The sequence below is a fragment of the Castor canadensis genome, chromosome 10, assembly GCF_047511655.1.
Source record: "Castor canadensis chromosome 10, mCasCan1.hap1v2, whole genome shotgun sequence".
Classification (NCBI taxonomy): Eukaryota; Metazoa; Chordata; class Mammalia; order Rodentia; family Castoridae; genus Castor; species Castor canadensis.
This window is the reverse complement of record NC_133395.1, coordinates 144,915,921-144,943,471: the sequence shown is the minus strand read 5'-3', so window position 1 is coordinate 144,943,471 and position 27,551 is coordinate 144,915,921. Positions and strand designations below refer to the sequence as shown.

The following is a 27,551-nucleotide window of genomic DNA, read 5'->3' as shown; positions in this document are numbered from 1 at the left end:
CCTGCTTCTGCAGCTCACTGCCATGGAAGTCAGGGATGGCACTGTTAATTGCTAAGTGTCAGGTCCACTGGAGGTGAAAGCCCAGAGCATAAGCCCCCAAACCGAGTGCCAGAGCCATGGTCTCTGCGGCCAAAGCCTGGAGCAGAAGGCCCCCAGCCTCAGGCCTGGAGCTAAGGTCTGCCGTGCAGCCCCTAAGCCTGGGCTCTCTCGAGGGCTCTGGACTGTGAGTAGAAGCGCTTCAAAAGGTTCTCACCTGTTCCTCATTTCTCTTCTGAGCAGGACCCCAGACAGCTGATTGGTAACAGTAGGGGCTTGTGGAACCAAAGTCCAGCCACGGCTGTGCCCCAATCCTTCCCACCTTCCTACAAGGCTGGGCAGTGCGTCTGGGTACCCGCAGCGGGGCAGGGGCAGGGCCTGAGGATGGGCAGGGCCTGGGGCGGGGAGGGGCCTGGGGCGGGGCGGGGTCCGGGACGGGGCGGGGCCTGGACCCGGCACCTCAGCCTGGCCAAAGCTGGAGTGCCGCCCGCTGCTCGCTGGGCGCAGCATGGGGAGACGCGTGTTGGTGGCCGTGTGTCTGGGCGCCACGCTCCTGCTCCTCTGCACGGGGCCCCGCGCCCTGCGTCGGGGTAAGTGTCGCCGCCGCCCGTCCGTACCCGCCCCCGACGCCACCGACCCGCGGAGGTTGAGCGCTCGCCCTCCCCGCGGACCCGCTGCCCCGCTGCCCTGCTGCGTGTCCACCCTGGCGTCCGAGCCTCGCGCCCCCGCCTCAACCAGCCGAGCCCCTCCGGGGGGCTGGAGGCACCTGCCGGCTCCTCCCTGGGCTAGGGGGTCACAATGATAGACGGGGACACTGTTAGGGCCCAAACAGGCTCTAGACGCCCTCCACACCCTGCAGAGGTCTCGCACCCCATCTTCCAGCCTGTACCTGGAGGCCTGGGTCAGCTGTGGTGGAGGGCACCTGGCCAGTCCGGGAATGCGGTTTCGTGTGTCTCTGCCCCGCACTGCCTTTGGCCCCGGGAAGACCTCCCCCCCCGCCCCATGTAGTGTCAGCGGTGTAAGCGGGACAGGCATGGGAGAAGCTTGAGCTCCTGTCCGCAGTTGTCCATCTGCGGTGGGTAGTGCTCCCCAGAGCCCTGCTCCACCCTGAAGTCCCACAGAGAAGGACCACGCCTCTTAGCATCCCTCAGGGCCTGGCAGAGCTGAGTACCTGCTCTCCCAGGTGGGATAGCCAGGCACTGCAACTGAGTCTCTGAGTGTACTGCTCCACCCCAAATCCTACACTTCATAAAGGAGGAAACGGAGGCCAGAAAGTTTAAGGAAACTTGTGGACATCTAAGTAAGGCTCCATGACATGTCTGGGGCTGGAAGTGCCCAGGCCATGACCCCGATGTGATGACTGTCTGCCTTTCCCTGTTTGTCCTGGATAGGTCCTGCTTACCTATCCATGTTGGCTCTGAGGACCCCCAAGTCCCACCCTTGGAATTTGCCAGACAAATCCACACCCCATTTTGGTCAGGGACAGGGGAGCACTGGGATCAGGATGGCACTTACCAAGGCGAGATCCAGTGGGTCTAAGCTGGTGAACTGAAGCCTCACCTTCTGGGGCTCATCGCTCCCTTCATGGCCTCAGTGGTCCCATCTATAAAGTGGGGTTTAGGAAGGTAAACTGGAATGTGACAGTAGACAGCTTTTTCAGCTTGCCAGCTACCATCCTTGAGGTGACACTGGGCTCCTCCACTTGGGGTCAGGGCTTTTTTCCCCTTCTTTCCTTTACTGCCCTGGGGATGGAGGTCAGGTTTTGGCTGGGGTCCATGTGCAAAGCTGGGGAGGCCTGGACAGTGCTCATCAGCCTCTGCCCACTCAGCCTGCCACTCAACAATGTCCCCTCCATGTTCAGACAGAGTTGGCCAGCTCTGGACACCTCCCCAAATCCCCTGGAGGGATCTGTAGTCACTCTTGCAACCCCCGTGCTATGGCCATGAGCTGGCAGGCCAGATGCAGGCAGTTGTATCTTCTTGAGTGGAGTGCCCCTGTCAGTCTGGGGTGTGAACCTGCAGCTGTCACAGTCCCTGTGCTCCCTGTCATTCAGGAGACAGATGTTTCCCCAGTCCTAGGCCAGGGGAGGGCATGGTGGCTCTTGCCCCTTAGAGGCTCAGCCTCTGCTGCAGGTGTGGAGGGAGGGGATGCTGAACATCTGGGCCCTGGGGTGTTGTCAGAGGGGCATTCATTTGAAAGACTATCTGCATCAAGTGTCAGTGTCTCCCCAACGCCTCCACCCAGGTTTGAGAGAACAGAAACAGCTGAGGCACCAGGTACTGGCTTGTTCCCTTTGACCTCCCCCATCTCCTGCAAAGCCTGGGGGAGAGCTTTTGCCTGGGCTGTGCCCCTGCCTGGCTGTCCTGCTGCACTTTTACACTCGGCCATGCCCCCCTCAACCAGCAGTTTGGCTTCACTATCTGCTGGGAAGGCCCCTGCTGGCCCTGGCTTCCATTCCCCCTAAATTGGGAAGGGCCTCCCACCCAGAGGGTGGGAAGACAGCTGAAGGCAAGCCTTTCTCCTGCCAGGCCCCAATCTGCTACAGGGGATCCTGCTGCCTGGGCCTCACTGCAGCGAGTTGTCCCTGCCACTATGCTGAAGTTGGAAGGGGCAGATGTGTTGTGAGGGCCACAGACCTCCTGGGCATGAGGGCCCAAGACCTAGGAGGAGTTTCAACTCCTTGTCCTAGGCAAGCTGCCCTGCCCTCTCCTTCCCTCCCCCATCAGTGGCAGGGGTCCCTGCTCCAGGACCCATCACCACAATGACTCAGAGCCTGGAGTCAGGGGAGTAGGGAATGCTGGAGGAGGTGGAGGGGAACAGCTGCCTAAGACACTGTGGTCCCCGGCACCACATCTTCTCCCCAGGGACCCCTTCTGCTTGGCATCACTGCCTGGGCATGGTAACCAGATTCTGGTGGCACACCACTAACCTGCAGTTACCAAGCGTCTGGGAAATGATGAGGAATGAAACTTACAAATCTCTCTGCCCTGGAAGAGCTTACTTTTAACAGTAAAACCCAAGGTCTCCACTGTGCAGCCTCTGTCCCTCAGACACCCCAGGTAGAGGTCTGACAGTGCCATGGTGCCATAGCTATTCCCCCCCATAACCTGTTTGCCTTCTGAAACTTCCACAGGGCTGAGCAGCGCTCCTTCTCTGGAAGTTATGGCTGTTCCTCTGGAGCTAGATGAGCCCCTGGTGACTTCCAGAGACCCTTGAGTTGGGTGCAGGGGAGGGGTGGCAGAGGAAAGACATCCTGTTCCAGTGCAGTCCACCACATCTCTCCTTGCCAGGCTGGTCGCTGCCCTCTTCCTCCAGGCCGGTCGCTGCCCTCTTCCTCCAGGCCTTGCCCCTGCTCTTGGAGCCCAGCATTTCTCATCCATCATTCTTCCTGGAGAGGTGCAGGGAGGGACCCTGGAGCCACAGGTTGGGCCGTGTCACCCCAACCTCTCCCTCTCCATGCACCTCAGGCCCACTGTGCCTAGGCACCCCTGTGTATCCTGATCTCCAGCCCAGGATACCCACGATGGTCACACACCCCTGAGGTGTGGTTGTGCAGCCCACAAGCATCACTGGTTTTTAACGAGGTTCCGGTATTTTGGTTTGTGCAGGATAGACACAGACATGCACAATGATTCCTGGAGAGCCCAGTAGCCGAGGCTGAGACCGGGGTGGAGAGGGCTGAGAAATGCTTGGCCATGGAGGGACAGGACCCGAGGACTCCACAACAGAGTCCTCCAGTGCAGAGGCTGGGCCTTGGCTGGTAGAGCCAGATGAGGTCAGAGTGGACAGATAGCCCCTCACTAGTTGCTGCTGTCCATTCCCAGGTATAGCTGGTGTCCAGAGCTCAGGAACCTCCAGAGAGGACTGTGAGAAATAGCCAGCTGACAGGATGGTCAGTCAGCTCAATGGAGTAGGAATTGGTAATCCCATTTTTCAGAGGGGACAACTGAGATCAAGAGAAAAGAAGTGACTTCTTCAAGCCAGGAGGTGTGGGGCCAGGATTTAATTTCCAGTCTAAATCTCAAGTCTTTATTCTTTCCACTCTACATGGCAGGGGCATTTGGGTTGGGCTTTGCAGGGTAGGTAGGAGTTTATCAGATGGGAAAATGAGGAAAGGAAATTGTAGGGAGCAGTGAAATGGCCTGTGGATGATGTGCTGTGTGCTGTGTGTGGAGCTCAGGGTCCTTGAGAGGAGTTATGGTATACAACCCAAAGAGGTACTGTAAGTTGGAGCCCAGCTATAACGAACTTGAATGGCAGGCCAGGAGGTGGGCACTCTTTAAATAGTCACTGACACTGGGTAAGGTACAGGGCTTGTAGGAAAATAGAACAGCCTCCTTCCTTATAGAATGGACCTTTCAGGAGGGTCAGCCCACACAGATGGTGATTTATTTCAGCCGTAATCCATGCTATGAACAAGTTAAAAGGGGAGACTGGGAAAGACCCTGATGTGGAGTGCCGTTTTGACTGGCTGAGAGACCCCCTCTGACAACGGAGTTGAGATCTGATCAGTGACAAGTTTCAACCCAGGTCATCCCAGCATCCCAGGCAGAAGGGACAGTCGGTGCAAAGGTCCTGAGGTGGGAGGATAGACCACTATGGTTAGAGCCGAGTGAGCCAGGTGCTGGTGTGCTGGAGGGGCCCTGGGAAGGAACTGGAATCAGCTACGTGTTCTGAGGTCACCCAGCTAGGACGAGTAGCAATAGACTGGTGAAGTGCCGAGACTGTCCCGACTGTCCGGGACAGCGATGGGGCTGCCATGGGCTGCAGTGATGGGACAAGTGGGTGCAGGTTGCTGGCTCCATGAGTCATGGGATCAGGCCAGGGCTCCCTTCCTGATGGCTGTGGAGTTCAGTGAATAGAGTTTAAATTAAACACAATGGGAAAGATCTCTCTGGCTTCAGAAGAGGCAGGATTGCTGTTCTTACTTGTAAGGGTTTGTCCAACGTTGTCTTCTCTTGGGCCTAATCACAGGAAGGAATGCCCCTGATCCTGGGGCCAGGTCTCCCCTAAAGTCCCTTGGGGGAGGGATGGGGCAGGGCAGTGCTGGCCAGGGTTCCCGTGGCCAGTGCTATGGGCTTGGCTGTTCCTTCTCTGTCTTGCGACATGCTGACCAGCTAGAACTCATTAACCAGGAACCGCTGTTGCAATCTCTGCCCACAGGGCTGGGGACTCTCCTGACAGCATTTCCCAGATGGTGACCTGTGCCCCTCACCCCTCCAGGGGTCAGGGCCACCCTTTCCTCTGTAGGCAGTGGGCGTTGGGGGATGACTGGCATGCCTGCTGCAGGTTTCTCTGTGGCATTTCATGGCAGTGTACTCAGCCAGGGAGGCCCCGCTGTGGAGTATTTGCAGGCGTCCAAGCCAAATTGCCTGTGACCTTGAGCTGCTCACAACCCTCCCCTCCTCAGCCAGTAAAACAGAGACTGAAGCCTTGAGGACAGAAAGGCACACAGAGAGCAAGTGCCCAAGAGGCCTGGGTGTTAAGGATGCAAATGCTGGTGCTGGGGGTCTGGCTCTCATCCTGTTCTTACAGCACATGAGTTGTGGCCTGGGGCAAGTTTCCTGGCCTCCTGGCCCTCGTTTTCCCCACCTGACAAACAGGGCAATAATGGCTTCCACCCAGCAGGAGGACGTACGTCAGTATGCACAATGTGTTTACAGCACAAGCTGGTGTCACTCACTCCAGAATTCTGAAGGCCCGGCCACTGCACTGCAGGGGCCTCCTGGGCAATCCGGCCCCGGGCAGATGCCTGAGTTCACTGGGAGCTCCACCCACACTGCAGTGAACACTGTGCCTGCCCTGGGCTGGGCACTGCAGGGTGTCAGTGGTCCTCACATGGCACCCTGGGCTGAGCACTGTGGCCTGTCTGGATAGTCGCAATGGCCTGACCACTGCATGGGCACCCAGGCCTGAGGACCGGGTCTTCCAGGCTGTGGCATTTGTCCCCTGTTGCTCTCTCCCTTTCAAATCCTTCTGCCTGCTTTGGGTTCTTTCAGAAGTGCTGCTGTTTTTTCTCTGATTCTGTGTCTCCTTCTGCCAGCTGTCACCTGTCCTTCCACAGGGCTTTCTCCCAATCTCTGGCACCTCCCCTCCCCACCTCCCTGCAACCTCCTGCTAGGTGTTTCTCCAGCCATATGTCCCACTGTGCCCTCCTGGGCTGGGGGGCCTGAAGCCCAGCTGGGGGCTGAGGATACAGGCCAAGGAGGGCTGAGATAATGGGAGTGGAGGCCAGTGGTGTTCCAGAGTGGCCCTGTTTGGAGTCAGGCCCCAGTGGGCTAGACCCAGGGACCTTCATGACCACCCCCCCATCCCGATTCTCCTGCCCATCTGTTCCTGTCCGTGGCCATCCTGCCCATCCTGCCAGGCTCAGGGCTGCTCAGAGCTGGGTGGAGGCAGCCTAGCCCTGTAATCAGTGACCACAGCTATTCTGGGCCTGTCTCTGGGGCCTGTTCCCTGCCACCCTCCACCCCGGGGCCCATGGGGTCTGTTATGGGACCCACTCTTCTGCAGACTGTGGTCTAGCCAGGAAGTGGGAGCCCTCAGACAAGGGGGGAGGTGTTTCTCGAAGGCCAGGAGCCTGAGTCATGGGCCCTGGGATAGGTAGGCTGCTCCTCCTGGCCCTCAACCACAGCCTGGTGCCCATCAGCTCTTCCCGGGTCACTAGCTGTGTCCCTGAAGAGCTCCCTTTACTGGGTGACCTGAAGTCAGAGGGACCCCACTCATCTGCAAAATGGTGAGGAGGATCAACTTCCTCCTCAGATCTAGGTAGTGGTGAGAGCTGCCATCCTGTGTGGGCCACCCAGGTCAGCACATGGTGACTATTGTTACACTTAGGCCAATGGCAGAGGCCAGACCCACCCACCCCCAGCCTGGCACCGTCCCCCACTTTGAGGGATGGGCTAACTGGTGAGAGCTGCCATCCTGTGTGGGCCACCCAGGTCAGCACATGGTGACTATTGTTACACTTAGGCCAATGGCAGAGGCCAGACCCACCCACCCCCAGCCTGGCACCGTCCCCCACTTTGAGGGATGGGCTAACTCTGTTGCTGTGTCCTGCCAGCTCATTCTCTGACGACAGTGGTGTTCCTCGGACATGCCCAGCTGCTGGGAAGGCAGCACAGGGTATGCAGAGATTCCCGGGTCTGAGTAGCAGGCAGAAGTTCTAAAGCTAGGCCCATCCCGATTCCCAAGGCACAGGCAGGCCATGAGCCTCCTCTGCAGTCCCTGGTCAGAGGGACACAAAGCCCAGCCTGATGTTTTTAGCATGTAAGATCTGTGCGCCTGTGTAATTCCAGACCACTAGCCACTTTCTGTGTCTATGGCTGCTCTGCACGCTGCATATGAATGAATCACACCTAGGTGGCCATTGGCATCTGGCTTCTTTCACTTGGCGTAATGCTTACAAGGTCCATCCATGCTGGAGCACGAAGCAGTGCTCTTTTCCCGTTTGTACTCAAGTGACAGGCCGCTTTGTGACTAGGTTGCATTTATTTTCTTTCCCCCCCCCCCAGTGCTGGCGCATCACACATGCTGGGCAACCGTTCTAACACTGTCTGCCCCATGCATCCATTCATTGGATTTTCCCCATTTTTTGACTGTTAGGAAAACGTTGGCAGGGACGTCTGTGCCCAGGCTTTTGTGTGAACATGCTCTTTTATTTCTAGGAATCTATTTACAGAGCGGAACTGCTGGACCATATGGTAAGCCTTTTTGGAGGCTGCCTGGCTGTTTTCCGTATGGCTGCACCATTTCACCGTCCCACCAGCAATGGCTGTCTGAGGCTCGTCCTTCCCTGTCTTCCGTTACAGTCATTCTGGTGGCTTGATTTTCATTCCCCTAATGGGTACTGATGCTGGGCATCTTCATGTGCTTGCTGCCCATCTGTCCATCTTGAGAACGGTCTATTCAGCTTCTTTGCCTATTGAAGTTTGGGGTGTCTTTCATTGTCATAGGGGTCCCCCTACATTCTGGGTACTAGTCTCTTGTAAGCAACGTGATTTGCCAGTGTCTTCTCCCAATTATTGGGTTGTTGTTTTACCTTCTTGATGGCATCCTTAGAAGCATAAAAGCTGTCACTGTCTGATTTATCTATGTTTTCTTTTGCTGTTCAGGCTTCTGGTGTCCTATCTAAGTAGTCATCCCCTGGTCTCGGGTCATAGAGATTTACACTGTGTTTTCATCTAAGCGTTTCATAGTTTTAACTCTTACATTTAGGCTGATGATCCATTTTGAGTTGATTTTTGTACATAGCATGAGGTTGGGGTCTCACATCGTTCTTTTGCAGTGGCTGTCTGTGTAACCCAGCACCATTTGTTGAAAACGCTATTCTTTCCCCTTTGGACTGATATTTAGTCACTACATATCAATTGGCTATAAATATTAGGGCTTCTGACCTCTTGGTTTTGCTTCATTGATTTCTATCATAATCATTTATTGACCATACAATCTGCACCACTGGAGCTTTGTGGTAAGTGGTAAAAACAAGGTGTGAATCCTTTGCTGGGTGTAGTGACTCATCCCTGTAATCCCGGCTACTGGGGAGGCAGTAGGGTGACTGACTGCAGTTTGAGGCAAGCCTGAAAAAACGGAGTGAGATCCTATTTCAATGAACAAGGCAGGCAAGGTTGTTCATGTATAAAATCCCAGCTACATAGGAGATACAGCCAGGAGGATTGTGGTTCCAGGTCAGCCTGGGCAAAAGTGCAAGAAGCTATCTGAAAAATAACTAAAACAAAAGGGCTGGCGGCATGGCTCAAGTGGTAGAGTGCCTGCCTACCAAGTGTGAAGCCCTGAGTTCAAAACCCCAGTGCCACTAAAAAATTATGAATTTCCAGCTTTGTTATTTTTAAAATTGTTTTGGGCTGGGCATGGTGGTGTATTTTTATAATCCTAGCACTCTGGAGGCTGAGGTAGGATCTCATTGTGAACTGCAAGCCAGCCTGGGGTACATAGTGAGATCCTGTCTTAAAAAACAAACAAACCAAACAACAAAAACCCAACCAAACAACACCTCCCCCAAAGAAAACCAATCAGCTAACCCACCAACCCATCCACCCACAAGCCACCTTGTTTGGATATTCTAACCCCCTCACTTTTCCCTTGAAGGTAAGGCCCCATTGTTGACTTCGGGGCTAGGAATGTAGCTCAGTGGTACAGTGCTTGTCCAGCAGGCATGAAGCCCTGGGTTTGATCTCCAGTACCACAGAAAGAAAAGTCAATTTCTGCAGGAAAAGGCAGCTGGAATTTGGGTTTTTTTAAAAAAAGATGAGTAGATGGGGTCTTGCTATGCTGCCAGGCTGGCTCCAGACTCCTGAAAGTGATTCTTCTGCCTGAGCCTCCTGGGCTGGGACTTCAGTCTTGTGCCACACAGCTGGCTCTGGGAGATGTGGATGGGGAGCACTGCCATCTTCACAGCAGTCTTCCAATCCATGAGCACAGAATGCTGATCCATCCACTTAGAGCTTTAAATTCCTTCAATCCTCCAAGTGTACCCTTTCTAAAAATCAGTTTATTCCTTCTCAGTTTGTTCTCTTTGATGCTGTTGTATGTGCCATTTTCTTAGTTTCACTTTTGATTATCTGCCATTTTGTATATTAATCTTGTACCTGTCAACCTTCTTGAACTTACTAGCTCTAATGGCGTATGTGGGTTTCTAGGGATTTCTACATATACAGGACCACGTCCCCACAAGTGACACAGCCTTACTTCTCTCTTTCCAGCCTTTAGTTTCCCCTTCTAGAGTTTCCAGTGCAACACTAAGTATCATGGCAAAGGTGGGGGTCCTCGCCCCATCCCTGGTCTTGAGGAGGAAGCAGTAAGCATTATGGTAGCTGTGCCTTGATGGCATTCCCTTCTGTTTCTGGCTTGGTCAGTGTTTCATCATGAAGAAGGGTATTAGATTTTGTCCAGTGCTTTTCTATACACAGCAGTGATCACATTCTTCTTTATCCTATGACTGAGGTGTAGAACACCAACTGAGTTTTGTTGTGATGCCTTGCACTCAGGGGATAAACCCTACTTGGCTGAGACATGTGCTTGGATGAGACATGGTGTTGGATTTGGTTTGCTGGTATCTGGTTGAAGATTTGGCATCTGTCTTCCTGTGACATCTCTGTCTGGTTTGGGTATCAGGGTAGCAGTGGCCTCACGACTTGGGAAGTGATTGCTCGTTTTGCATTGCTCAAAAGAATTTATGAAGAATTAATTCTTCTTTGAGCATTTGGTAAAATCCACCCATAAAGTCAACTGATCCTGGGCTTGTCTTTGTAGGAATTTCTGTAATCGCTAATTCAATCTCTTTCTCTCTTACAGGTCTATTGAGGTTTTCTTTCTTCTTTTCATTTCTTTTCTTTTGTTAGCTATTGGGGTTTGAACTCAGGGCCTTGCACTTGTTAGGCAGGTGCTCTACTTCTTGAGCCATGCCCCCAGACATTTTTGCTTTAGTTTTTAATTTTTGGCAGTACTGGGACTTGAACTCAGGGCCTCATGCTTGCTAGGCAGGCATTCTACAACTTGAGCCACTCTGCTAGCCCTGTTCTGTGTTGGTATTTTTGGGATACAGTCTCATGAACTATTTGCCTGGCTGCCTTGAACTGCGATCCTCCTGATCTCTGCCTCCTGATTAGCTAGGATTACAGGTGTGAGCCACCAGTGCCCAGCTTGCTTTAGTTATTTGTTAATACGGTCTTGCGTTTTTGCCTGGCTGGCCTGGACTGTGATCCTCCTATTTATGCTTCCTGCATCCTGCATAGCTGGGATGACAGGCATGCCCAGTTTATTGGTTGAGATGGGTTCTAGCTAACTTCTTGCCTGGGCTGGCCTCCAGTTGCAATCTTCCTGATCTCTACCTCAGGAGTATCTGGTATTACAGGCATGAGCTCCTGTGCCTTGCCTTCTACTGAGGTCTTCTTGAGTCAATTTCAGGAATTTGTCCTTCTAGAAATTTGTCCATTTATACAGGTTATCTAATTTTTTGGCCTCCAAGTGTTCATATTATCTTCTTGCAATCTTTTCTTACTTCTTTAAGGTTGGTAGTAATATCCTTTCATTCCTGTTTTTAGTAATTTGAATCTTTTCTGTTTGCTTCTTGGTTAGGTTTTGCCGGATGCTTTGAAAATTTTGGCAATTTTTCCAAAGACTGCATTATGTGCTATTGTTGTGGGAAATTATGAACTGAGATAGGAGTCTCTGAGGCAGATTAGCAGGAAGCAACATTTATTGTGCTGGCACTGACCCAGTGGACTCAGTCCAGAGGCTGAATCCCAAGAACAAAGGGGTCTCACCTTATAAACCCTTGTAAGCAGGTTACAGAAGCAAAAAGTTTAAATTCTTTCTCTCTGCTGTGCCATCCCCTCCCCCTGCCTCATTATCAGAACACAGCCTGTCTGTTTCTTTTCTGGCCTCCCCTTTCTTGCTACTTCATCAGTTTATTAATAAAGGTGTTCATAGTCAAGAAGAACATGATCAGCCAGTGTGGTGGTGCATGCTTGTAATGCCAGCACTTGGGAGGTGGAGGCAAGAGGATTTGAGTTTGAGGTCAGTCTAGGCTACATAAGGAGACCTGTCTCAAAAAGTCAAATAAATATTATTAAGGTGCATGTGATCATCTACATCTACTACAAGCATTTTATAGAGAACAGAGATGCTCCATGGTTACCTGAAAATGTCACAAGTAAAACATGCTCAACATACTCGAGCTAGGGAACCTCATGCTTGGCCGCACAGTGCGTGTGGCCTCAGCCGGCATCAAGAGAGGGTCCTGCCACACATTGCTAGCTGGGAAAGGTAGACCACAATTCAAAGAACACTTTCTACCCGATGCAATGCCTTGGCACCACCGCAGTTGAAAACTGTAAGTCAAATCATCTTTGTCAGGGGCCGTCTACATGCTTGCATTCATTGAGTGTGTTTAAAATGATTTTCCTTAAAATGGGTTTTGAGTAAAAGAGTAAAATTATCAGCTTCTGGCATGGTATTCACTTCTATAATCCCAGCTATTCAGGAGGCCAGCCCAGGCAAAAAGGTAGTGAGATCCTGTCTCAAAACAAAATACAAACAAAAGGATCAGGGATGTGACTCAAGCGAAGAGCACTTGCCTAGCATGCGTGAGGTCCTGGGTTCACTTCCCAGTATGGTGAAAAAAAAAAAACCCACAAAAAAAAATCGGCAAATGAGTTTTAGTCTTAGGGAAACTGAGGAATCCAGCAATGAGACAGACAGTGTCCCTGCCCCAGGGGCTCCATTCTGGTGACAGGTGAATCTGCATTCACATGAGGGAACATATCCATTGCTGGGCTTGCACAGGCTTTAGGAGTCCGCAGTGGGTCACCCAACCTGGTGGGCTGTCACTCAGAGAGCCTGCAGCCTGGCTGTACGACCTCCATGGCTGACAAGCTCTTTCTGGATGCCCATACCCAGAACCTTGGGTGCTGGACAGACCAGTGAGCCCCTCAGGGCTCTACTGATGCGGGCCTGGCAGAGATGGGCATGAGACTCAGGCAGATGGAGTGGGTGGGGCTGGTAGGCTGGGTACGGCCTTCCTCTTTTCCCCTCTTGCCTGGCAACCTGTGCCTTTGGAGGGCAGGATATGGGGGCAGGAATGACCCAGGGACACTGCCCTGGTGGACCAAGAGCCCTGTCTGTGACCTCTATACTCCACCAAGCCCCCATGCGGCAGGGGAAACGGGAAAAACTCAGTCCCAGCGGTGGGTCCAGTGGGCCCATGGTGGGCTGCCCAACCCTCCCAACCTCTGTCTATGGCCAGCTCACCTGGTCAGCAGTGACAGCTCTCTCCTTGTGTCCTACAGCATTTGATGACAGGACTCTGGGCTCCAGCTGGCGCCGTGGGATGAGGAGTCCTCGGCAGCTGCTGTATGACCTGGACCAGGTAGGTGGACAGAACCATCCAGGGAAGTCTCCCTGCTCTCCCAGCCATGGGAACCCAGAGCTCCATGTGCACCTGCTGGCAGGGGGTCAGACCCACCCTGGGGCAGGGGTACATCTTCCCCAGTCCCACACTCTACTGGAGAACGTGTCTGGGCAAGTCTCAGGGATAAGGTGGGAGCCCCAGGGTTTCCACCCCTCTTCCCACCTTTCATCCATCCCACAGTAGCTTGAGGCCACACTCGGTACCTGCAGGCATTAGAGAGGAAGGCAGACCTGGGTCGAATTTCAGTATGTACCAGGACAAGGACGTGTGCTGGGTGCAGGTGGACCAAGTCCATGCGCTCGGCTCCTGCTGTGCACACACATGGCCCCCAGCCCACTCACATACACAGCTGTACAGACGCTCCGGGCTCACGATGGGCTTATGTCCCGAGAAACCCGTTGTGAAATATGGGAAGTCAAAGACCCATCTAACGCACCTGACCTGTGGGCCATCCAGCACGGTCACCGAGCACCCCCTAGAGGACAGCTGGTTCCCCGTGACCACGGGCTGCCTGGGAGCTGTGGCTCACTGCGGTGCTGTGCACTGGGAGACTGGATCCCTGCGCCTTATCGCTAGCCCAGGAAAAGGCCTAAACCCAAAATTCAAAATGTGATTTCTGCGGAGTGTGTATCGCCTTTGCGCCAAAGTAGGCCGCAGTCAAGTCAGAATTCAAACCAACGTAGGTCAGGGGCCAACTGTATTTTGCTGGAAGCCCCACGCCCCAGGCTCACATGCAGAGAAGCATTGGGCAGATAGTGTGCACCGAACCCCTACTGCATGCAGGCTGCGCCCAGTGTGCTGAGATCTGCTGGCAGACAGTGGCCGGGTCCCTGTCCTGTGGGGCTGACAGTGGATCTGACTGACAGCCCAGTCCATATTAGCTGCGCTGAAAGGCAGCTGCTGCCTGCTCTGAAGGGGAAGTAGGAGGTGCAGCGGAAAGTGACAGGCAGGAGAGAAGAGGTGCTGGGAGAGATGGGCACATCTCTCAGGTGTGCCCCACAGGTGTAGCAAGGGCAGTAGGGAGCCATGGAGGGCTTTAAGGGAGAGACACAGTCAGACTTTTACCTTCAGAAAGTTCTCTTCCAGGCTAGTGCATGGAGAGCAATCAGTGTGGGGTTGAGTGTGGGCTGCTCACTGAAGCCTGGGGCTGAGCTGGGGCCCATGAGCTCATCTGGCCCACACCTCAGGTTCCAGGCAGGGAATCCTTGGTTCAGAGAGGGTGACTGGCTTGCCCTGAGTCACACAGCAGGCTGAGGGGAGACCATGCTCTCAGTAGGGCCTTGGGTTCCACTGGCTCTGGAAGGTTTGGAGGGACAGATGGTGACTGTTGGTGTCTAGCCTTGGGTCTGGGTATGTGACCACAGCAGACAATGCTGACCCTGTGCTGGGCATATGGACTCATTTACTCCTCCTGAACCCCATACGGTGAGGTGTGATCGTTCCTGCTTACAGATGCACCTCAGTCCCTGCAGAGGGCACAGAGCTCACCAACACTGAGCCAGCTAGGAATGCAGGCAGCTATTGGAAGGGATGAGGACAGTGGCTGCAGGACACAGCCCCAGGCCAGTGGCACAACACCAGCTCTGGCATCCCAGAGGACCCAAGGTGAACCCAGCTTCCCTACTTGAGTGCTGTGTGACCTCAGTCAACTCATTTCCTTACAGCCTGGGTTTTCTCATCTGTTAAATGGGGTAGTGTTGACTGTCTTGGTAGTTATCAGTCTAGAAGCAAAAGCAGTGCTGAATGAGGCTGCTTTAAGCCATCAGGACAGTTTAGTTTCCAAGATTCTCAGAGACAGCAGTAACACCTCAACCACTGCTATACTGGATGTTGACCTCTGTCATGGATGTGTTGCCTCATGGATGCAAGATGTCTACCAGGGCTCCAGACATCTCACAGGAGAGTATCTCAGGCAGAAAGGGAGGGATGGGATAAATCCCTCCTTTTTTTTTTTCCCTAAAGGAAAGTCTTTCTTGCTAACAGACTTCCCTTAACCTCTCTCTGGCCAGAACCAGGCCACATGGCCACCCTGGACCCATTGTTGTAGCATGTGAGTTTACATGGCTGGTTCCTCCTGAGTCTGGGTACAGGCTCATGACAGAGGGGTCAGCTGGCAAGGAAACAGTGCTGTCCACTGTGTGGATGGCTGGCGTTCCCTGCTGCAGGGCCCATGTTGAGTGGTCTGGAGGCCCCCAGAGTACAGCCTGCTGGTGCTGTGCACAGCCAGGCTCTAGACACCATTCCTGACAGGGAGAACAGGACCTTCCAGGTGCCTCCAAGTCCCTGTGGCCATGGCTCAACTCAGCAGCCACCCCCATGGTGACGCTGTGACCCAGCAACATAATGAGCACTGAAGGACAAGAGTCCAGCGAGGACCAGTGTCCATCCCACCCTGGTTCTCGACCAGTCCCCGTGAGGCCTTCCAGGAAGGTTCTAGGCATGCCAGCTGTGCTGTCCTGGCTCCTACTAACCTCTCCAAACTCGCCCATAGCTGTGTGTGTCCACGCCTCTGTCTTTGCCTTTGTCATTTTCAGGAATCAGCACAGGAACCCCACATCCTCACCCTGTCTCCCTCCCACCCCGGGCTGCTCTGAAGCAAGTCCCAGCCCTGTGGATCCTGTGACTGTGTCACTTCTTACCTGTAAAAGAAAAAGCATCCCACTCTGGTCCTTCCTGGAAGAGTTGCAGTTTCCTGCCCTGCCCTCTAAACACAAAAGGAAAGCTCCTGGTTCTCACTTTGGGTTTTTTCACTTAGTGTACCTTGGACACCTGTGGAATACTTTAAGAACCACCAGAAGCACAGGTGTGCAGTGTGCGGGTGCCGTGTGCATGCATGTGTTCCACTGACATCAGACACTTCACACAGGTGCGGGATGGGGGCTCCACTTTGCGGCTCTGACCTCCTCTGGACTGAAATACCCTGAGGCTGTTTCCTTAGGAGAAGTGGCCAGTTCCGGTCATTTCATAAAAAAGGAAACTTAGAGTATTTGCCCTTTTGTGTCTGGCTTCTTTCAGGTAGCACTATGTTTTCAAGGTTTAATTATGTCGCAACATAGGTCAGAATTTCATTCTTTTTATGGCTGAATAATATTCCGTTATCTGGATATACCATGTACTGTTTATCCACTCATCGCTGACGGACATGTGGGTTGTTTGCACTTTTTAGTAAGTAGGAATAATCTACGAACATCCACCTACAAGTTTTTGTGTGTCACACGTTTTTAGTTCTCTTGGGTGTGGTATACCTGAGAGGACATTGCTAGATCCTATGTTCACTTTTGGGGGGAAGCTGCCCAGCTGCTTCCCACAGCAACAGTACCATTTCACAGTCCCACCAGCAACCTATGAAGGTTCCATTTTCCCCACATCTCCACCAATATTTACGGTTTTTTTCTTACTAGATCCCAAAGGCTTTTAATATAATTTTAAGCAATTAACACACATTCTTTTAAGAACTCAGACAAAAAAGCATGGGGGAGGGGTGGTGGCAGAGGGTTGTCCTGGGATGAGGACCCATTTGAGGCAGAAGGGATTTGAGGGGACTCAGGGGCGCTGCCTGGGTCTCTGCATGCTGAGGCAGGCCGGGTGGGCTGGGCCTGTGCTCCTCCCAATAATACTGAATTTAGAGTTGTGGGTGAACAGCACACTGCAAGTGCTAGATAAATGCTGGTGGTTATTATTTTATGGAGGAGGGGAGGGAGGACAGTGTCAGAAAGGACCAGCTTCCAGCCCCAAAGCACTGAAGTTAGAATTTGTTGCAGAGGGGATGACGGGGAAAGTAAATCAAGGGTCAAAGGACTGTGCCCATTCATAAATACAAAATTAGCAAATTTATCATTTAAAATCACCGATACCCTGCAAGCGGCTGTGGGACACTTCTCGGGCCTCTATGGAGCTAAAGTCACTGTTGTCACATAGCATGCTGCTTTTGGTAAAGTGAGCAGGTGGTCACCTGTGCCCGTGGTTCCTTGTCTATCCAGAGTACGCCGCCCTTGGCGATTCGTTCGCAGCGCCCTCATCATGCGCGCACAGTAGCTGGCACTTGTGCTTCGTCCCATCCTAAACTGCCTCCTCACAGTCAGTCTCTATTTCCTCAAAACCCAAGCCCAGCACAGACCCCCGAGCCCCAAACCACACACCCGGTGATTGGTGCGCAGCTCTGGGGTTCGAATCCTGGTGGCGGCCCAGCCCCTGCCGTAATCCCCGGGCGCACTCCTCCCATCCTCGGCCGGCTGCCTGCGGCGCCATGGCTCTGACGCGCGTCCCCCCAACCCCCGCCCCTCTCCGCCCGCCTGTCGCCCGCAGGGCCCGCGCTCGCCCCTGGTGGAGCTGCACCGGCAGCGGCGGGACCTGCTGCGCCGAGCCTGCAGCCGCCACACGCGCCGACAGCGCCTGCTGCGGCCCGAGGACCTGCGGCACGTGCTGGTGGACGACGCGCACGGCCTGCTCTACTGCTACGTGCCCAAGGTGGCCTGCACCAACTGGAAGCGCGTGCTGCTGGCGCTGAGCGGCCGCGCGCACGGCGACCCCCGCGCCATCCCGGCGCACGAGGCGCACGCGCCGGGCCGCCTGCCCTCGCTGGCCGACTTCAGCCCGGCCGAGATCAACCGGCGCCTGCGCGACTACCTGGCCTTCCTGTTCGTGCGCGAGCCCTTCGAGCGCCTGGCGTCCGCCTACCGCAACAAGTTCGCGCGGCCCTACAGCGAGGCCTTCCAGCGGCGCTACGGCACGCGCATCGTGCGGCGCCTGCGGCCGCGCGCGCACCCCGACGCGCTGGCGCGCGGCCACGACGTGCGCTTCGCCGAGTTCCTGGCCTACCTGCTGGACCCACGCACGCGCCGCGACGAGCCTTTCAACGAGCACTGGGAGCGCGCGCACGCTCTCTGCCACCCGTGCCGCCTGCGCTACGACGTGGTGGGCAAGTTCGAGACGCTGGCGGATGACGCCGCTTTCCTGCTGGGCTTGGTGGGCGCCCCGGGCCTGCGCTTCCCCGCGCCGCCGCGGCCCAAAGCGGACCCTGCGCGCGAGCAGGCTGCTCTCCTCTTCCAGGACATCAGCCCCTTCTACCAGCAGCGGCTCTTTGACCTCTACAAGATGGACTTCCTGCTCTTCAACTACTCTGCTCCCTCCTACCTGCGGCTGAGTTAGCTCAAGGTGGAGTGTGCCCCTCGTTCCCCCAAGACGCAAGCCGCTCCTTGGAGGTCTGGGATGGGACCCGATCATGTGCGTTTCTCACAAGACCCAAAGACATGCTCGTGCTGTCAAAGCTGGGCGGGGGATCCCTTTTTGCACACACACTAGCAGACCAGTCTGCCTGGGCTCAGGTGACTCCTGGCCGAGCTCAGTCCAGCCCTCCTCAGGTGGCCATATGCCTGTATGCCTGCCTCTGCCTATGACTTGATGCTTGTTTCTTCCACCTGCACCAGGTGGCAGGCACTACACCTGAGCCCGGCTGGGCAAGGACTTCATAATCCATATTTTATGCTGTGATAGACCATTTCTTGGTCAAGTCTGTCCCAGAACCCGTCCATGGTGCAACAAAGTAGAATTTTGACACCTGGCTCTGTGTGGCCTGTGGCCCGTCCCCAGTGCCCACCCATCCACCCTGGCCAGGGCAGACCTAGCCAACGAGAGAAGCCCTGTCTTGGCTAGAATCCTATAGGGCTGTACCTGTTAGTGGGCACTGCTCAGGCACCAGCCTGACACAGAGCAGGGTCACCCTTCCTCATGTGGCTGGCCTTGCCCAAGTCCCACCTTTTGCAAGGTCTTCCCGTGTGCTGGGAGAGTCCAGGGTGCAACATGGCATGTATTCTAGAACCTTGGTGAGCTGGGGCAGTCATGATTTTGAAATAGATGTGTTTTGTTACTTTCTCACTTTTTGGAGTTTTTCCCCTTTATTGGGCCATTTGTTCTGGAGGTATGGACTGCCAGATCTCAGGCAACTCACTGAGTCTGAGCCTCAGTTTCTTCTGCTGCTAAACGTCATAATAATGTTAGCTGGTTATGAAGATCAAAGGAGAGAGCTCAGAACCCAGGCCACCTCCACAGTAACCCACAGATGGCAGTGACAACAGAACTAGCAATTAGAGAGTGTGTGGCGTTCCAGAGAGCACCTGGGGCAGAACCGACCAGAGGAGAAACCAGTGGTGCAGACAATGAGGGATGGTGGAAATAAAGAGAAGGCAAGTGAGGGCCAAGAGCTGAGGCTGAAGGAAGAATAGAGGGCTGTGAAGAGTCAGAGAAAAACTGCAGCCCTAGTGGGTGGAAGAGTTGTAGGGAGCTGCGAAGCTTTAAGGGCAAGGGGTCTAGACATTGTAGACCCAAGAGCTGTAACACAACCCACTGTAGGGCTGAGGGTCCTGACACCTGAGGCTTTATCAGGAGCTGTGACATGAGCAGGCACTGCCCGCTGCTGCTCAGGGCTGCTGGAAGCCCAGGATTACAGGAGCTGCCAAGTGCTCTGGTTAAACCCAGAGCAGTGAGTGCCCAAGCCGAGTGGCTAGAGCCATGGTCTCTGCGGCCAAAGCCTGGAGCAGAAGGCCCCTAGTCTCAGGGCTGGAGCTGGGAGCCTCTGGGTCTCCGTGCAGCCCCTAAGCCTGGGCACTCAAGGACAGGGACTGCCAGAGCTGGAAGAGGTTCTCTCACCTTCTCACCATTTCTATCAGGAAGAGCAGAAGGACCCCAGGGAAGTGATTGACAGATGAGGCCAAACCCCAGCCATGAGGGGCAGAGAAGCCAGCGGCTCAGCCACATTCACTCCTGGCTTTTGCTTATGCCAGGGTCTTCCTCAGGAACCTGCCTGAGGCCCTGAGGATGCCCCTGTCTGAGTTGTCCCAAGCTGTGTCCCTTGCCAGTGTGGATCTGGGGAAGGAGCTGTAGCTGCTGCTGAGGGCCACACAAAGCCCTGCCCCAGGCTGGAGGGTTACAGAAAGCATAGGGCCCTGCATCTTTACCACGAATCCTGGGCCACAGCTCCACCCTTCCGAGCCAGGCTGAGGAGGGAGGGACCAATCTTGTGGTTGTGCCCAGGAGCCACTGTGTATTGGAAGGATTCTGACCTTACACACGGTTATAGGTCATTGTGTGCTTTGTTGTTGCACATGTGTCAATGTCACACACCTGTTCCAGCTCACCCAACTCCTACACAATCCAATGAGATGTGTTTGCTGAAGCTGAAAGCCAGCTGGAATGTCACCCTTTGGTGTATCACACTTAGATGTCTTCCTGAGCTCTGCTGTCTTGCCCTTCCACATGCTGACGCCTGTCACATACAGTCCCTCTCACCGGGCAGCTGTTTCTGTGTCCCCCATAGACATCCCTGTGTACTATGACATTGCAGGCACATAGTCCTATCTGCCACCACACAGGCCTGCACCACGCAGGGGCCATATCCAGGCCTTCAAGGGCTGCAGGGAATGTGGGCAGTTCTGGAGACTTCCTCCTCATTGGCTATGCTGGGGGGGTGGTTCTACCTCCTGTCCTGTAGAGCATCTGTGTCCTCACAGATCTCAGGCTGACCACCACTCTCGAATGGTGGGGTCCTTGGCTGGGTCAGTGGATAACCTGAGAAAGACAGGATAATATGAGCAGAGCTGGACAAGATATGAGGGTGCCTAGGTCTTAATCAGACCAGTGACTGTCTGTTAAAACCGTATTCCAATTTCCCAAGGGATGGATGGCAGCAGCTAAAGGTCATATCGTTGTGGGAAATTATGAGCTGAGATAGGAGTCTCTGAGGCAGTTTAGCAGGAAGCAACGTTTATTTTGCTGGCACAGACCCAGCGGACTTGTGTCCAAAGGCTGAGCCCCGAGAACAAAGGGGTCTCACCTTATATACCCTTGCAAGCAGGTTACAGACACAAAGAACAAAGCTCAACCCACATATGGCTGCATGTGACTTCATTGGCTATTTCATTCCCCCAGTGCTATAGGAAGCACTGTATAAGCTTGCTTCCCACAGATCCACCCCTGGGTGCCCGCCAATCTATGTTTGCAGTAAGATTGTTCCATGCTCTCTGGAGATTAGAAAAGTCATGAAGCTGGGCTATAGACTCAGCCAGTGAGAGGAACAAGTTTTTAGCTTTGGCAGAGATGGAAAATTCATTCCTCATTTCCTCATAAATGGAGTGAAAAACTTGGTATGAGGAACTCTCATGGGTATCAGTCACTAATTTGAGGTGCAGAATCAGAGTCCAGAGTCAAGGGCCTTTCCATCTATCCTCATGCCAATTATATGTCCCCGTGTCCAATCTGATGGCTTAAGTACCGTGAAATTTGCAGGGTTACAGGTGCCACGGGTGCAGTCAGGGGCAGCTGTCCCCTTGTGAAGGAGGGTTGCGTGTCCTCTGCCATGTGGCCCATGAAACACAACTCCAAAACGGGCAATAATAAGAACCATTACATCACATAGGCTATCGTTGTCTCCCCGTACATATACTTTTCACTGGATGTACAGGCTCTTTCCCAAGCTCAGCCCCACAGCTACAGCCTGTACCTCCACGCCCACCCTTGTCTATGACCACACATGCATCAAAGAGCATTGACACTGGTTTATCAGGGCTAAACGCCTGGGTGCGGCTGATGAGGACTGCTCCTGATCTCTAACCATTGCTCCCGAGGGCGGTAAGTGGGGCTGAAGCAGATATGCTGATCACCATGGAGCACCCTAGATAGGTGGTATGGCTGTGAGTGCAAGACCCGATGACAGAGCCAGCACAGGAATGGTAAGTATGGAAGAGCAAAGTCCTGGTGACAACACTTCCTGCCTGAGTAGTGTGCATCCATAGGTCACAGGAGGAGGGCTCTGGGGCTGTGAAGGGAAAACCACATCAGTGACAAACAGTAGTTATGCATCCTGCCCAAAAGAGGGAGAAGAGAGCTAACAGAGACCTTTCACTGTGAGCCCAGTCAGCGGGGGCCAAGCCTATGGCGAAGACGAGGCTGAGAACTGCAGCAATGGATACAGACAAGGGGACAGTGCCTCACAGTGAGATAACTGGTGTAAAAAACAGTTTTGTTGTCCCGTTGGAGAGTCGATTCCTCAACTTCTGTCATGTGTAGACTAGTCGGCTTTCAAGGTGTGACTGGAGCAGAGCTGTTGTCCTGCCGTTCTTGGTCTTCTGTTGTTTCCTGGGAAGCAGAGGAGGAGTCCTGCCAGGAGAGGGTGCTCAGGTTCCAGAGGGTGATTTTGCATAGTGAAGCTGGATCAGGGATGCACTCCCATTTTAGAGAAGCTGGTTTGACTTGGCTGTGGTGGATCCAAGGAACAATCTCTGCTCCTTTAACTGCAGTGGGAGTAGACAAAATAACAACAAAAGGGCCCTCCAATGGGGTTTTAATGGGTGGACATTATATATATATATATATATTTTTTTTTTTTTAATCCAGACAATGTAATTTTTTAACTGAGTAGAATTACCATGGCAACAGTATATTATCAGTATATATGTCCAAGAAAATGCGTTGTTTTAAAATAGTCAAAACCACCATCTTTAAGTATCAAAGGACACGTTTAGAGCCAGTAAAAATAGTCATTTTGTCTCTATTTAAGTAGGAGACCCTATCTAAAAATGTGAGTTTGTGTCTGGAAGGGCTTTAATGCCAGATGGCCACACATGCATGAGAACCATTTCTTTAATCCTCTCAGCCTTGGTTATTTCTGGGAGGTCTGGCACCAGTGACTCCATTGGAACTTTGATGCCATTTCCCCGCTTGTCTCCAAACTGCTTGTCGCTGAGCAGTCTCCTCTGAAGGTCTGTCCTCCATCCAAGTATTGACCAGGCCCGACCCAGCTTAGCTTCCGAGATCAGATGCGGTCGGGCGCGTTCAGGATGGTAGGGCTGTAGACTGAAGGGCTTGATATACTTGGAAGACATAAATATAGGAACCAGCAACAGCATCACAACTTTATAGAGGTTATATATACATATTAGTTTAGTTGTTCTTGAAGTAAAACAGTAGATTTTTTTTATCAGTTGGGGGAGGAGAACAGGGTCAGTGACCCCAAATAGCCCAGTCACAGACACATACAGGATACCAACTGTATTAGAATCACCCAAGATAACAGTTGTTTAGCCATGAGGTCATCTAGAAAGTTTTATATAAACTGTTAGAAAATAAGGTATAGAAGAGGCAGAGAGATGGCTTAAACACCAGTTTAGGGTTTATTGTTTAGGCAGGAGCCTTGTGGAGGGGGACCCCAGCAAGAGAGCTAGAGCCCATTGCCATACACATAGATATAGATATAGGGGGCTAGTGGAAAAGTACCAGGAAGGTCACTGAGAGATACTGTTGCTGGGAAACCAAGAAAGCTAAGTTGTAGTTAGGTCACTGTCTGCCCAACTATTCTTGGCATCCATCCAGGGAGATAAAGGTATGCCATCTGCAAGGGGGAGGGGATCTAGTCCTAACATGGATGTCTTCATTGTTAACCCCAACATAAACCAACTCTTAGATTAACATGACTCAGTTACTTTAGTAGTTAAGACCCCAACAAAAATCACCAGAGAACACAGGTAAATATTTATGGGGACTAAGTGTGGAGTTAGGAAACATAGTGGCCAAGAATCATGGCTCAGATGTTGATAAGGGATCACATCCCAGATTGCTGACATTAACAGATGGCTCATGACATACAGCAGGATCCCACCAACCTGTAGTCAATGGACCCCCCCTCTTAAAATAACAGGCCCAATCTGGCCCTCCCAAGCCAAAAACTCCCTCCATCCAACATGTGGAAGGAGTAGCACTAACACCTCCACTCTGTTGAGGTCTTGACTTCCAGTGTAGTGCTCCTTTTTGAGTTATTTATTTATTTATTTATTTGTTATCCTATCCGGAGGGGGTACTTTGCCTTTGTTTTACATAAGTAAATCTGTCTCAATCTTTGTATCAGTGCACAGTGCAGCAGCACTCCCTGTGCTCAGCTGCCTCTTGCCTCTCTGTGTTTGAATAAATTCTTGTGGTCTTCACAAACTTGTGGATTAACCTGTAGCACCAAAATTTTTTGACAGTTATCTTGACAAAACAAAAACCATTTTTTGAGGCAAGTTTTTGTAAATGTTATTAAGAGCAATGCAATATTTTAAAGATAGCCTTGTTGTTATGAGCTTAGAGAATGAAGTTTTAGTTTAACATCAGTATGTTGAATTTTGACCTTATAAAACCTTTAATGTAACTCTTAGATTTTGGTTAACCACTTACATAAGCATCTATCTACATCTTTGTGACAACTTAATATGTACCTCTAGGGGAGCTTGTCATTATCCTTAATACCTTTTATATATTTTTGTTATTTGTTGAAAATAACTCATGAAACCTTTTAACTTAGAGCCTTACATTTGTATGAAAAAACAAGAAAGAGAACAACCTTCAAATTATTTTTGTATAAAAGCAATTTATAGAAAGCTCATTTGTTAGTAGACCCATGTATTATAAGAGAGAATTAAATTCCAGATTGTAATTATGGCAGAATGAAACATGCGAAGGTCATTTCTTTAAATACCCAAATTCCAAGATGTTTGCTGCAGGCTGTGGGCCCCCACTGTTTTTTTTTCCTCTCCTCTGGTCTGAACTGGAGTGTTAACCCTGGAATGCCTGCGTTTAGTGAGACCTGACTGAAATAAGTTTAATAACCTGTTTTCTTAAAAGTAGCAACAGACAGAGTAATAATTTTTACACTGACTTTGTAATAAGAACTGTTCTCAAGGTGTTTACACACACACACTGTGAGCACACCATTAGATGGATGCATAAGCTGACCAGTCATTAGCAAGAGAAGCATAAGCATCTCATGACTGTCTCAATGACAGACCAAGCTTACTGCACCAACCTTTTGGAACAGGTTTTTTTTTGTTTTGTTTTGTTTTTTTACTAGCAACTGTCAAAATTGCTCTTTTTTTTACCCTTTTAGGTAGGTTCTCCCTGTTTATGCTCCCTAGAAGTAAAGGTGTCAGCAAATTCAGTATTTCTGGCATATTTTAATAATCCTAAATTGTTTTCTATTTACTTTTTATTTTTAAGACATAAAAACTCAACTGAAGAAGTGTATTAAACCTTTTATCCTTTTTTTGTCTCCAAACATTTTATGACTTTTCTTTTTGTTTCTCTTTCTTTCCTCAGTTCATCCATGATGACCTTATCCCAGTTTTGTTTTCATTTCTCCATTTTTCCTCTCTATATTTACAACCTTTCTGCAACATTTCTTTTTTTAAAGTTAGACCAGATCTTATGTATCAGTGCAAGTCCACCCTTCATGTGTTAATTTTTGTAAGAGCTCAGTTAGTGCTGAGCCTCAGTCCTCCTTCAGGATGCCCATTTTGGGTGAAGATATGCAAAGTGGGGCACAAAGCTACCCATCAAGACTGAAAGACTCTGATTCTTCCTCAGTCCTCCCAATAAATTGGTACCTGAATTTAAATAAAGAACAGAGTCTGGTCTTTGAAGATCAGTTTTAGCCTCCTGGCTTTTCCCATTCTCCGGGGTGTTAGCTTTTTTTTTTTTTTTTTTAACACTTGCTCTGTAAACTTTATTAACCACAGTTTATCTAGTGACCCTTCTGGGGGCCATCCTACACCAAAAGCAGGCCAATCTACTTCACAAAGGATGTTTAGCTTGTTAGGAGTTAACTTAACTCCATAGTGTCCATTAAATCCCGTTTTAAAATGATTAATCATACACTCCAAGGGAGTGTTTTTACTCTGATTTCCACCCATCTCCTCCTGTCTCCAGATGGCCAGACAGACAGAGGGGGAGGGGTTTTGGAAAAGCACTCACTTTGTCCGTCTCCTGCTGCTCCCCTCACCACGGGGACTTAGGCGACTCTTTGGCCCTAGTGAGTCTGTATAAACCTGGACCAGAGGCCCCACTGGGGCTCACCCGTGACCGTATGAGTTCACCACAGAACTGAGGATCGGGACTCCTCACTCACTTCGCAGCTGGGCTGCGTCTCAGGCTCACAGTTTTATACACTCTCGCATGGCACAATACCTTCCATCCTGCTCCCTAAACCTGAGAGACACGGTTTCACCCCAACAGGCAGTTCCTTAGCAGTCTCTGGGAGGTGATCAGACTCCCCTTCTGCCTCCTGAGGCAGGCCTGAATTCGAACCCAGGTTCTTACCAATATGAGGAGCAGTACTCCTAAATTGGTTCCTGCACCTCAGTGGGTTCCTTTGTGCATCTGAGGCCCTCACCCCGACTCTCTGGGAGGATGAATCCCCCATCTGGATCAAGCTGTTCATTGGTGCATGGTGGGATCTTCTCCCAGTGGTCCGGGGGATGCACCCCAGTGACAGGGGTCTCCCGTAATCCCGGACGATCCCCCGAGTGATGTTGTGGGAAATTATGAGCTGAGATAGGGGTCTCTGAGGCAGTTTAGCAGGAAGCAACGTTTATTGTGCCAGCACTGACCCAGGGCTGAGCCCCGAGAACAAAGGAGTCTCACCTTATAAACCCTTGCAAGCAGGTTACAGAAGCAAAAAGAAAAACTCAACCCACTTACGGCTGCATGTGACTTCATTGGCTATTTCATTCCCCCAGTGCTATATGACCTTCATGTTTCAATTCTGTAAGTTTTATCTTTCTGCTGTGCCATCCCCTCCCACTGTCTCGTTGTTAGAACACCAGCCTGTCTGTTTCTTTTCTGGCCTCCCCTTTCTTGCTACAATATGGCATTTCAACTTACTTAAAATTACCCGTTACTTCTCAGTTCCTTAAAACAAGGCAGTGTTGGCAGCTTCCTTCCCAAGACGCAGGTAACTTTTAAACACCTATTTAAAAGTTTAAATGTTCTTTCGCTCTTTCTGGCTTTTATTGTCAGGAAAATGTTCCCAAAGTTTTTGGATGTGTGATGCGTTTTCTTTGGGTTTTTGTTTGCTTTGTTTTACTTTGTTTCAGTTCTATTTTGACGCCTTGTGTAGGCAGCTTCCCAAGTCACATGTTTCCAGGCTTAAGATCTGGCAGATACATGTTCTCTCATATGTGGATACAGACCCAACACAAATACAAGCAACATTACACAAAACAGGTCACACTAAGACGCGGTCACATATGACAGAGAGGGTAAAAGAAGGAAGTTAAGAAGGTGAATATGGTTGATGTGTTTCCCATACAAGAATGAATATAGAATTTTTAAACCTGTTGAAATCCCCATAAGAAGGGGACTAAGGTAGAAAGGAGAAAAATAAAGGAGATGAACCAATTCGGGTTATAATACATATATAAGTGGAAACGTCACAAGGAAAGCCCCTGTATAGCTATCTTAAGCAAACAGAAATGTCATTTAAAAAAATAAAATGAGGGCAGAACAGGTCCTGTCTGGGGGTGGGGGTGGGTAGTACCAGTGGGAAGATGGAGGATATAAGGAAAGGGGGCTGGAGGGTGAATATGGTGGAAATCCTCTGTACACAAGTATGCAAATAGAAAACTGAGACCTGTTGAAGCTGTTCTAGGAATGGGGGGACGGGGTAAAGGAGAATGATGGAGGGGGTGAATTTAAGTATGATATATGTTTGATATATTGTAAGAACTTTGTAAATGCCACAATGTACTTACAGCGTGCACGGGCACACACACACACACACACA

General features: G+C 51.5%; 1 protein-coding gene across 1 annotated transcript; it reads left to right on the top strand.

Moving 5' to 3' along the window:
* Positions 1–498: 498 nt before the first annotated feature.
* Positions 499–27,276, top strand: Chst13 (carbohydrate sulfotransferase 13). Its single transcript, XM_020186349.2, has 3 exons — positions 499–626; positions 12,846–12,925; positions 17,273–27,276. Exons 1-3 carry the CDS (start codon positions 545–547, stop codon positions 18,113–18,115), a joined length of 1,005 nt encoding a protein of 334 aa, XP_020041938.1. The 5' UTR covers positions 499–544; the 3' UTR covers positions 18,116–27,276.
* Positions 27,277–27,551: the final 275 nt, after the last annotated feature.

Excerpts from the sequence above, each read along its gene's own strand:
- Chst13 (XM_020186349.2), top strand. The coding sequence starts at position 545 with ATGGGGAGACGCGTGTTGGTGGCCGTGTGTCTGGGCGCCACGCTCCTG. Across the intron at positions 627-12,845 it reads GCCCCGCGCCCTGCGTCGGG|CATTTGATGACAGGACTCTG; the intron begins GTAAGTGTCGCC and ends TGTGTCCTACAG. Across the intron at positions 12,926-17,272 it reads TGCTGTATGACCTGGACCAG|GGCCCGCGCTCGCCCCTGGT; the intron begins GTAGGTGGACAG and ends TGTCGCCCGCAG.